This window comes from Sapajus apella, unplaced genomic scaffold (genome assembly GCF_009761245.1).
Source record: "Sapajus apella isolate SASKATOON/1434 unplaced genomic scaffold, GSC_monkey_1.0 scaffold16, whole genome shotgun sequence".
Classification (NCBI taxonomy): Eukaryota; Metazoa; Chordata; class Mammalia; order Primates; family Cebidae; genus Sapajus; species Sapajus apella.
In genome coordinates this window covers 31,423,362-31,435,825 of record NW_022436956.1, presented here as the reverse complement: position 1 = coordinate 31,435,825, position 12,464 = coordinate 31,423,362, and the positions used below count along the sequence as shown (strand labels likewise).

General features: G+C 32.8%; 1 protein-coding gene across 6 annotated transcripts in view; it reads left to right on the top strand.

Moving 5' to 3' along the window:
• The window catches only part of DYNC2H1 (dynein cytoplasmic 2 heavy chain 1), a 396,897-nt gene that overhangs the window by 262,970 nt on the left and 121,463 nt on the right, over positions 1 to 12,464 (top strand). For 5 of the 6 annotated variants that reach the window (XM_032285741.1, XM_032285743.1, XM_032285739.1 and 2 more), the window contains one exon: positions 5,430 to 5,546. The exons of the other annotated variant lie outside the window; for it this stretch is intronic. In XM_032285741.1, coding sequence (XP_032141632.1) covers positions 5,430 to 5,546 — 117 coding nt within the window. The remainder of the gene's footprint in view (positions 1 to 5,429; positions 5,547 to 12,464) is intronic. 6 annotated transcript variants of the gene reach the window in all.

The following is a 12,464-nucleotide window of genomic DNA, read 5'->3' as shown; positions in this document are numbered from 1 at the left end:
TACTTACTTAACCTTGAGTTATTTAGAAATGTGTTTTTGTATTTCCAAGTGTAGGGGGTTAATTTTGTAGCATTTTACCAATTTCTAACAATTGTTGTCAAATATAATCTACGTGATATCAACTCTTAAATTTGCTAAGACTAGCTTTATGGCCTAATATGTGTTTGATGTCCTTAAATGTTCTCTGTGTGCTTGAAAGAATGTTCTTGCTTTTACACTGCGAGTACAAATGTAAATTGGTTCAACCATTGTGGAAGACAGTGTGGTGATTCCTTAAGGATCTAGAACCAGAAATACCATTTGACCCAGCAATCCCATTACTGGGTATATACCTGAAGGATAATAAATTATTCTATTATAAAGGTACATGCATGCAAGTATTTATTGTGGCACTGTTCACAATAGCAAAGACATGGAATCAACCCAATGCCCTTCAATGATAGACTGGATAAAGAAAATATAGTAAATATACACCATGGAATAGTGTGCAGCCATAAAAAGAAATGAGATCATGTCCTTTGCAGGAACATGGATAAAACTGGAAGCCACCATCCTTAGCAAACTAACATAGGAACAGAGAACGAAACACCGTATGTTCTCACTCATAAGTGGGAGTTGAACAGTAAGAATACATGCACACAGGGAGGGGAACAACATACACCAGGGCCTGTTGGGGCTCAGGGGAGAGAGAGCATCAGGATAAATGGCTAATGCATGTGGGGCTTAATACCTAGGTCATGGGTTGATAGGTGCAGCAAACCACTGTGGCACACATTTTCCTATGTAACAAACCTGCACGTTCTACACATGTATCCTGAAACTTAAATTTTTTTCAGAAAGAATGTTCTGCAGATATTGGTTATATTAAATGTCCCTTAGGTCATGCTTGTTGTTTGTGTTCAAATTTTCTGTATGTGTTCTGTATGTGATCTACCAATTGCTGAGAAACCCATTAAGTGTCCTACATAATGCTAGATTTCTATTTCTCTGTATCTTCTGGTAATTTTATTATATACAACATCTATGCTTTTAAGTATTATGTTAGTGCAAAAGTAATTATGGTTTTTGCCATTTTAATGACAAAGTTTCTATCTATAAAATAGTACTTAGAATTATGTCAATAGATAGAATAGTGATGCTTTTTCTCCTGTAATATTTTTTCTTTAAATTTTTTTGAAATTTACTAAGAGTTATCTTTTCCATTTTATTACCTTTTAACTTTGAATGTTCTTATGTTTCAGGTACTCATTTTTAAATATATATACATATGTTTAACCATTAACATATAAACATATTTTTAGCCATTGTTTTTAAGCAGTGTTTAAGCAGTTGTTTTAAAGTAATCAATTACTGTGATTATTGATTTATTTAGATTCATTAATACCATTTTTTAGAAATCTCCTCTTTGGCCTGCTTCTTTTTTCTTTTTTTTGTGAGCAAGAGCCTTCTACTCCACCTGTGTTTGCATTCCTTCAGATTCATTTTCCCCTTTTTAAAAATCCTGAGTTTTTTTGTTTTAGAAAATTTATTCTATACTTATTTTTTCCTTCAGTGGTTATACTAAATTTTAATGTACCATCCTTCCATACAATACAGTGATTTAGAATGCTTTAACTCTGGTCACTTTACTCTATCCTAACTTAAATATGATTATTTTTCAGTGTTTTATTTCTGTTGTATACTGGAATCATATTCCATAGATTTATAAACTTCTTAAACATTTTCTTTGCTTACCATTCCTTTTTACTTAGACCTTCTTGTTTAATGATTTTCTTCTAGCTCATGTCCATGCTTTAAATAGTGAAGCTGTTTATGGTACACTCTCAGTTTTGTCTCAAAATACTCATATTTTATTTTTTCTCAAAAAATAATTTTGCTAAATTTATAACAATTGTAGGTTGACAGTCTTTTTGTCAACATGTTTTGTCTTCCATTGCTGCAGTTGAGAAGTGTTTGTTTGCAATCATCTGTTATTTCTGGCTTGTTGTAAGATTTTTTTTTCTCAATGTTCTGCAATTACATTGTGCAGTACCAGGTGCCTTCATTTATTTTTGTTGGGATTCTTTGATTTTTCTGAATATGAGAAGCATTGTCTTTAACCAGTTCTGGAAAATTCACGGAAAATTTCTTTTTAAAAATTGCCTCTGTCTTCTTTTATTCACTCTTTGTATAGTAATAACTCTGAATAGGCAAATATTAAGCCTTTCCATTTTCTCCTCATTTAAAAAATCTTATTTATTATTTTATATCTTTGTATTTTTTCCTTTGTGCTTTTAGCCTTTAAGGTTTTCATTAATTATCTTGACAATTTTGTCCTAAATTTTAAGTCATTTTGTTGATGATGTTCTTGCTTATCGATAATTTTGAAATATTCTTTGTCATGAAATTTTCTCCAGAAATCTAGTCTGCCATATTTTCTGTAAAAAAATATATAAATTTGTTAATTTATTTGACAATCTATTATGTCATCTATAAAATAGGAATGAGTGTTTATATTCCTTCTTATTCCAAAATAGATTTACAAGCAGTGACTAACAAAAATATAAATAATCTACTAGGATAAAACCAATAGTTGAGGAAATTAGTGTAAGAGAAAATTAGAATGGGAAAAGAAAATAAAACTAAGGAAAAAGTTTATGCCAAAGAAGTCAAAACAAACAAAAAAGCTTGTACTTTCTATTTCTATAAAGTTGGTATTGTTCGATCAAAAATTATTTGGAGTGCTTTATGATATCCAAAGGAAAATACAATTGTGTATAAGATTTAGTGACTTAAAATAAAACATGCCAGTTGCTCAGGAAAGGTAGGTGTTTCTGAAATGTCTCTGATTGGTCTTTCAATTGAGAACAGGTGAAGTAGGAGTGGCAAAATCTTCTGTGGCTTTCCTACAATTTCTTCATTTTAAAATTTTATTTTCTAAATAATTTTTAATTTTTTTATTTTCATGCAGACTTGAGTACAGTGGCATGATGATAGCACACTGCAGCTTGGAATTCCTGGGCTTAAGCAATCTTCCCAACTCAGCATCCTTAGTAGTTACAGGGGCACATCACCATATCTAGCTAATGTATTTTTAAATTTTTTAAGAGAAGAGATCTCAATATATTGCCTCATTTAGTCTCAAACTCGTAGCCTCAAGTGATCCCCCCACCTTAGCCTCCTGAGTTGCTAGTATTGCAGGTATGAACCACTGTGCCTGGATCTCTTAGAATTCTTATAGATCTCCCAAAGCATGTCAGTAGCATAATTCATGCTGTTAAGTATGGGTAGAAAGTGGAAGAATTGATATAAATATGTTGTCAATGAATGAAACTTTATCCCTTTTGATATCATTTTAAAGCAATATAATGAAAAAATTATATTTAACTTGTTTAAAATATGAATAATAGACATTTTATTATCTATACTTTATAAAGATAAATGTATGTTAGATTTTGTAAAAACAACTGACAGTTCATTGATATAAGCTATAGCCCTGTCCTCATTAATAGAAATGCTTTTTTATATGTTTGAACTCCCTTTCTTACTACTATTTTTTAAAAATTAGACAGTAATTATAAAAAATATGATTGTATTATTTAAAAAGCAACTTTACATGTTATTTTTTTAGGACAGGAAGCATCTTTTTTGGTTGGTATACATTTTATTCTTAAAACAGGCTTTAACATCATGCATAAAAAAATTTGCACTCTTTTTTCTTTAGATATTTCTTTGCATTCTTATTTGTTTTCTGTCATGTTTGACAAATTTAAAACACAAATAAGTGATAGCATATCCCTTACCAGAGTTAAAATAGCACTTCTTCTGACTACCAACTAGTTGTGTCTTGTAGTGTAGCAAAGCTAATAAATTAGGTGCTATTGTAGGGTTCAGCTAGAGCAAATGAAAATAATTTATCAGAAAAACATAAAAATCAAACACTGAATCACAATTTTTTACGACTAGAGATTCAGTCAAAAGCTCTAGAAGTAACTTGAATTTAACAGCATGTTTATTAATGTTTAACAGTTAAGTAGTACATTCATTCTGAAAGATTTATGGGTCTTATTTTGTTGTAAACTTTACTAATGTGAGAACCTAAGAAAATATGAAATATAGCTCAGTATGTTACAAAAGGAAAAACAAATCACACTTCTCCCAAAGTAAAAACAGAATTAGTCAACATGGTACAAATGTTGAAGTTCGAAGTACTGGCTTAGGAAGACATATCTGTTTTTTTGAATTTATTTTGTTTATTTTAGACAATGAGATAGCACAACTTTAATATTTAGATATAATGATATGAAAAACAATATATATGTCACAGATTTTATGTATAAAAACATACATCACAGTATCTATAATCTAATATTTAACAGTTGGTAATATTCTGATCATTCTTAGAAAATGATTAAGAAGGGGTTCGTTAACATTCTTAAAATGGGAACGATTAAGTATTATTTTAGAAAAAAATATGAGTGAATTAGTTTTGCTGAGAACGATGATAAAGAAATTGATAATAAGGACATAGAAGTGAAAGTCCTAAATAGGGAATATTTACCTTGCCTTGTTTGATTAATTGACCCATACTTTTTTCATTGGAACCTTGTATGTAGAGGAAACATTGAAATTACAACTTAATGTAGAGTATTAAAACATTTATAGATTACGAATAATTTATCAATAAGTAATTATCATTGCTTTACCATTTTATAGAATTTATTATGCTATTTATTCTTTTTCCAGTCATTTCATATTTTTAAGGAAACAGCATTTTGAAATTATAACATTTAAATCAAAATAGTTCCAGATTTCAGAAATGAGCAAATAGAGACACCAAGAGGTTATTAATTATGAGTAACTAGAGATTTCTGGATAAAGAGGCAGCTTTATGCCACGCCTGGTGGCTCTCGCCTATAATCCCAGCATTTTGGGAGGCTGAAATGGGAGGACCACTTGAGCCCAGGAATTCAAAACTAGCCTGGACAACAAACATACTGAGACATAGTGTCTACCAAAAATAAAATTAGCTGGGCATGGTGGCACACGCTTATAATCCCAGCTAGTAGGGAGGCTGAGATGGAAGGACCACATAAGCCCAGGAATTCAAAGTTGCAGTGAGCTACGATTACACCATTGCACTCTGGCATGGATGACTCAGTGAGACCCTGTCTCAAAACAATCCAAAAAACAACAAAACTGAAGCATCTTTCAACTACAAGCCATTACAGTATATAATTTTTAAAATGACTTTCCCAAACTTTAACTTCTTTTGTTTTTTAAACTGCTTAAATAAAACAGTAAATTGAACAAATATAGGAAGATTAAAAACTATTGACAACATTTTTGGTCCCTCTTTTTATAAAACAAAATATCTGTTTTTGTACCTATGCTTTCTTCCTGTTTGAAGTTTTTTTTATTTGTTGATACTTACTATTTTCTTCATTCAGGTTATTTCACAGTTGAGGATTTTGGGCAGATCAGTAACAGCCGGTTCCAAATTTGATAGAGAAATCTGGTCTAATGAACTTTCTCCTGTCCTCAATCTTTGGAAGAAACTAAACCAGGTTAGTAGTGTAATATTCTTTTGGTTCTTTTTCTTTTTTCTCCCTGTCCTTTTTTCTAGCATCCTAACCTATGGGCTCCCCATTTCTGCCTGAGTCATACAAGTAATAACGTTGCACAGGTTCCTAAGTGTGAAGTCACGGCCCATGATCTCCTTTCTTCATACCAATTCACATCAGAGTTGGTATTCTTTACTCTTATCTTTATATCAGTAATCAAATTCACATGATTTTAGTTCTCCCCTTTCACAGTTCATTTCTTGTGTCAATGTTTGATAATTTTCTCCTTCTCAAGACTATGCTTCTAGTAACAGTTTCTGGGCCCAGTTTTCAACTTTTTTTAAATGATGTTGGCAGTTTTGAATTTTCTAATGACTTTCCTAATTTCATGCAGTTCTTAAAATGTATATACATATACAACCACATAGATATTCATATGTATATATTATTATGTAATACATGTTTATCCTGAGAATTATGTATGATTATTTTCGGTTTTAGTGAATAATATGGAAATGGAATGATTTGCATAATTGACTAAGTTTACCTCTTATTAAATAGAAAACCAATGATAAAAGTACCTTTTATTATTGCAAGGGTCTCATCTTACATTTTAGGGACATAATCCAGGTATTTGTTGGAAAGTTTCCTTCTCGGTGAAATGCAGGTTAACTTGTGTGACTCAATGTCCAGAGTTTAGGGGCAGATTAAAGCCTACTCCATAGTTTTGGCACCTTAGTCCCCTACAATTTTCTCTGGTTCCTTCTGAATTTGCACTGTCCATGTTGTTTTTGCTCCACATTAGATTTAACCTTAAAGCACAACTTATATATCTATTTTTTATAAGAAATCCACTCATGATTTTGTAGTTTTAGTGATCATTAATGAAGTTGCGAGGAACAGCTCATGTTGCTAAGTATGTGGTCTTCTTGCGTAAGCCACTTTTCTTTAAACTATATTCTTTGAAGTTTTGGCATTTCTTAAAGTTCCCACAGTTAACTCCTCCTGTGCGAAGTTTACTTGGATGTGTCTTTTAGACTTCTTTGCACTACCTGCTTCTCTTCATCTGATTTTATTGCTAGTCTCTCTCCCTCACTGCCAGCACACATACATACATACCTTCTTTGTAATTCTAAGAAAACTTTTTTCGATTGTTACATAAAGAAGACTATACAAATGACTTCAAAGGCTTACATGTAAATTATTTGCCTCCTATGACCCAACTCAAGATTAGGAATTCAATATATTCTCTGCTTTATCTGATTCTTACATACAGAGGAAATAGGGTAGAATCTGGGCAGAGTACAATGTCATAGGAACATTGAGGCATGTGGCTGGGACAAATTATAGAGTATGTTGAAGGGAAATTGCTATTTTAGGAGAAATTATAATTTTCCGTAAAATTCTAATTTTGAATGCTAATTAATTAATAATGCAGTTAAGTATTTTGAATAGTCATCACTTATGTAACAGTTATTAAAAATGTGGCTTCCAGAGCTAGACAGGTTGGGTTCAAATTTCAGCTCTAGAACTTCCTAATTGTAGAACTTAGGAAAGTTATTAGACTTTTCTGTAAAATGGGTATAATGTTAGTACTTACTATCATTACTTACTGTCATCACCAGCAATGATAGTACTCATGGGGGTTAAATGTATTAATATATGTGAAGCTTTTATAATAGTGCCTGATATATGTAAACACTCTCTTTTAACTATTCATTTAACATTTATTGAATGTACTTTTATTATAAATGGTCATTTATAATATATGATCATTACTTCTTTCTACCTTTTTTCAAGCAAATTATTTATATAATCATATTATTGGTCAGTCATTCATTCAGAATATTTTAATTGAGTACCTAATGTGTTTCAGTGATTTTATGCTAGGGACTATATAGAGATACTTGTGGACAGAACAGTTATGGTACCTACCTTGTGGAGTTTATAGTTAATTCATAAGAGAGATATTAAAAGATGAAGCAAGTAAATAAATAAAATATATTATTACAAATTATTGCAGATGCTATGGATGGAAAACACAAGTGCTGTTATAAAAAGGGAGAAGACTTATTTTGGCCTGGATAGTTAGGGAGTATCTTGTTTGAGAAGTGAAATTGAATCCAAGATATTAGCAATGAGAAGCTAGCCAGACAGAGTTGGAGAGGAAGACTATTTTAAGCCAAGGTGACAGCATACACAGATTTCCTGGGAAGAGAAAATGCTTGGCACATTCAGTACAACTTAAAGGATGTCAGTGTGATTGGAGTATAGAGACTAAAGGATAGAGTGTATGAATTAAGGGGATGCTCTGATCTGAATGTTTGTTTCCCTCTTGAAATTCGTATTTTAAAGTCTTAACTTTCAAAGTGATGGTATTTGTAGATGGGGTCTTTGGGTGGTGTGATTAGGACATAAGAGTAGAGTCCTCACAAATGGGATTGGTGCCCTTATTAAAGAGGTTCCAGACAAATCCCTTACCCCTTCCTCTATGTGAGGACACATCAAAAAAATGGCCACCTGTGAATCAGGAAGCAGGTCCTCACCAAATACATACAGAATCTGCTAGTGTCTTGATCTCAGACTTCTCAGACTCCAGAACTGTGAGAAATACATTTCTGTTGTTTATAAGCTACCTAGTTTATGGTTTGTTGTTGTAGCAACCAGAACAGACTAAGACAAGGAAAGGAATTTTATTCCAAGTACAATGGGAAACCATGAAACTTATAGGTAGAGTGGGTATGATCTAGTTTACAATTTCAAAAACATTTTGAAGAAAGCTGTTGTGTAGAAGATGGTGAGAGAGAAAGTAGGGAAAACATTCAGGTAGCTCATGCAGTAGTCTAGGTAAGAGCTGATGGCACCTTACATTGTGGTGGCAGAACAGATGAAGAACAGTGGACGCCCTTGAGTAATGCCAAAATTTAGTTATTATCACAAAAAGAGTCCCTGGAGTATCAGTAAAGGAAACAAACAAAAAGCCAAATAAAGAACAGAAGACTGTGTTATTGTAGAAACCCTGAGGATTCTTTAGTTAGGAATGAAATTGTTAACTAGGCCAAATAGCTTCTGAGAGGTTAAACAAAATGAGGACAGAATTAACCATTGGATTTTCAGAATGAAAATCATCACTGGTAACCTTGACAAGAAAAGTTTAGGCGGAAAAAGAAGACTGGAAGTTAGGTTTAAAGGCACTATGAGATGGGGAGGTGGAGTCAATGTGTCTAGACAATTCTTTTTTTAAATGTGCTATAAAGGAGAGTAGTGAAATAAGGTGATCAAGATACAGGGCCCAATGTGTTTTTTCTTAGAGAGGGAAAGTAAGTATTAGGTTGGTTTTAGGCTGTTGAGAAAGATCCAGTAGAGGAAATAGTTGAAGATGCTGAAAAATTAATTAAAGCAGTTAAACCATTTAGGATAACAGAAACAATGATTTTTGCTAAATGAGCGATCAATAATAAATATAGACACTTTACAAAAGAAGACATACATGAAGCCAACAAACATATGAAAAAATGCTCATCATCACTGGTCATCAGAGAAATGCAAATCAAAACTACATTGAGATACCATCTCACGCCAGTTAGAATGGCAATCATTAAAAAATTTGGAGACAACAGATGCTGGAGAGGATGTGGAGAAATAGGAACACTTTTACACTGTTGGTGGGAGTGTAAATTAGCTCAACCATTGTGGAAGACAGTGTGGCGATTCCTCAAGGACCTAGAAATAGAAATTCCATTTGACCCAGCAATCCCATTACTGGGTATATATCCAAAGGATTATAAATCATTCTATTATAAGGACACATGCACACGAATGTTCATTGCAGCACTGTTTACAATAGCAAAGACCTGGAACCAACCCAAATGCCCATCGACGATAGACTGGACAGGGAAAATGTGGCACATATACACCATGGAATATTATGCAGCCATCAAAAACGATGAGTGTGGGTCCTTTGTAGGGACATGGATGAACCTGGAAATGATCATTCTCAGCAAACTGACAGAAGAGCAGAAGATCAAACACTGCATGTTCTCACTCATAGGCAGGTGTTGAACAATGAGAACACATGGACACAGGGAGGGGAGCACTACACACTGGGGTCAGTTGGGGGGAAATAGGGGAGGGACGGTGGGGGGTGGGGAGTTGGGGAGAGATAACAAGGGGAGAGATGCCAGATGTAGGTGATGGGGAGGAAGGCAGCAAATCACACTGCCACGTGTGTACCTATGCAACAATCTTGCATGTTCTTCACATGTACCCCAAAACCTAAAATGCAATAAAATAAAATAAAATAAAAAAAGAAGAAAAATGCAGAGGGATTTGGAGAATGTGAATATACTATCTTCATGCTTTATTTACTTGACATTTAGGTCTGCAAACAGAAAGTTGAATTGTGTCTGTCTAATTAAGTGCACAATTTTTATATATGTGTGTGTCAAGGAGTATAAGTGTTGCATTAAATTAACACAAGACTGTTGAGCTCATGTAACACTCTACATACATATATGTGCATGTGTGTGGATGCTTGTTTACATACACACATAGTACCCCTATTTATCATGTTAACAAAATGCCATTTGAAAGCAATAAAGAGAATCAGTGTTCAGAAATTATTAATAAATTTCTGGTATAAAAATTTTCTAAAAAAAAATTAAATAAATATAAACACTCCTGCTTCTTAAATATGTTAAATTTTTTTTTTTTTAGATACAGAATCTTGCTGTAACTACTTCTCTCAATGTGAAATCATTGAAGTTTATCTTGCCTTGCTTCTCTGTCCTTGCTTCTGGCCACATAGAATTTCATTGTTTCAGCATTTACAAGATTATTTGGTTTGTGTGTTTGTTTTTAATTATTAGTACAGTCAGCCTATATGAAGTGTTTTTCCCAATTTGTACAACTGTTGATATAATTCCAGATATTTCTTTTAGCTCGTCTCAATGTCACATTTCAAAACAGTTCAATCAATCAAGTTTCAGCTTTCTGTCCCTTTGTTTTTTTGACTTGGCTTAGTTGACCAAATAGAGTACTATAAAGTTGCTAAACATCCTTGTTCCTAATTTAATCTTTGTATATCTACTCTTTAAATGATATAATAGGTGGCTAGGCACGGTGGCTCACATCTGTAATCCCAGCATTTTGGGAGGCCAGGGTGGGTGGATTACCTGAATTCAGGAGTTCGAGATCAGCCTGGCCAACATGGTGAAACCCCATCTCTACTAAAAATACAAAAGTTAGCCAGGCGTGGTGGTGCACACCTGTAGTCCCAGCTATTTGGGTGGCTGAGGCAGGAAAATCACTTGAACCCAGGAGATGGAGGTTGTGGTGAGCCAAGATCATGCCACTGCACTCCAGCCTGAGTGACAGAGCAAGACTCCTTCTCTAAATAAATAAATAAAAAGTAAATGAAATGCCTATTATATCATTTATCTAAGTGAACTGACATGTGGTGTAGGTTTAGCTTGATTTTTATCCTGTTATTTTGCATGAGATGGCTTAGTAATACTATAGTTCCCAGAAACTTTTTCAAACCTGTTTTTCTCAACACATCAGAGGTAAATGTGCAAGAATATTTTAATTATTTTGAAGTAGTAGTTTTCTCCAAAACTCAGCTTCTCTCCTCTTTCCACTGTTTTTCTTAATTAGAACTATTAGTTTATAAGAAAATCAGTTTATTTAGGATATGTTAATAAATGAAACGGAGAGGAGATCTACTTGTGCGTTATTTCAACTGAGAGAGAATGTTTATCCAGCTGCCCTAAAGATTCTAGAATTTAGCAATTTCAAAATTGCTATTAGGGGTTTATATTAATACTTAATTTAAAATCCTACCACAAGCAAACTTTTATTCTCAAAAAAAAATATTTTCCAAGTTTGTTCTTTCCCAAACTTGAGTTTCTTTAAGGTAAATATTGATAGATATGGAATTAATCTGTGTATCTTTTAACAGCTAGAATTTTAGAATTTTCCTATTAGGGATCATTAGAAAAGACTACCACCATGTTGAAACTGGAATATGGAGTTCCTGAAATGTTTTAGTGAATAAAGGAATTGGAAAATATAAATTAGTCTACATTATTGATTATAACTAATAATTTAAGGTATCCAAAAAAATGTTATTGTAGCTGATTTAGTATGCATTCTCTGCTGTTGTATGTTTAAGGAGAAAAAACACTATTATAAAGAAGTTAAAGACCAGCTAAGCTTATTTTGACAGTAGACATTGTTTTATTTTCATGAAGCCAAGGAGTCACAAAAACTCATGACAGATAGCATTATGACTTCCCCATGTAATAGGAGTCTTTTTTCCAAATGAGGACCTTGAAGCTCCATAAGGCAAGCAAGAAAATGTCATTAATAAAAAAGCATGCAAATGTCTGGCTATTCGAGATACTTGACAGAGAATGATGAAAAGGAAATGACTAAAGAAAACCAAACATACAGTTCAATTTTACTAAAATATTAACATTTCCATAACGTTAATGCTGTTAACAGTATGTGTACAGAATCCAAGTACATACATTTGACTTTTAAAAGCTCAAAATGTTAACAACTTCAGTAGATTCTAAGAATTTTAATAAATTATGAGCAAAAGGGCTAAGTAAAAGAGAAGGGTTCTATTGACAAAATAAAGAAGATAGGAGGCTTTAGTGAGAAGCAGTTTTGTTTTGATGACTTTTTTTTTTAAAAGGGTCAGTATTTGATTCCTGAGTTTTATTTGTTAGAATAATTTTGTAATTGGTCCGTGGAACATTTTTATGATAGCTGCTTTACAATCCTTGGTCAATAATTCCAACTTCTGAGTCATGTTGGTTTTTGCATCTGTTGATAATCTTTCTTTTTAAATTTAAGTTGAAGTGTTACTGGTTCTTGGTATAATAAATAACTTTGTACTATATCATGAACATTTTA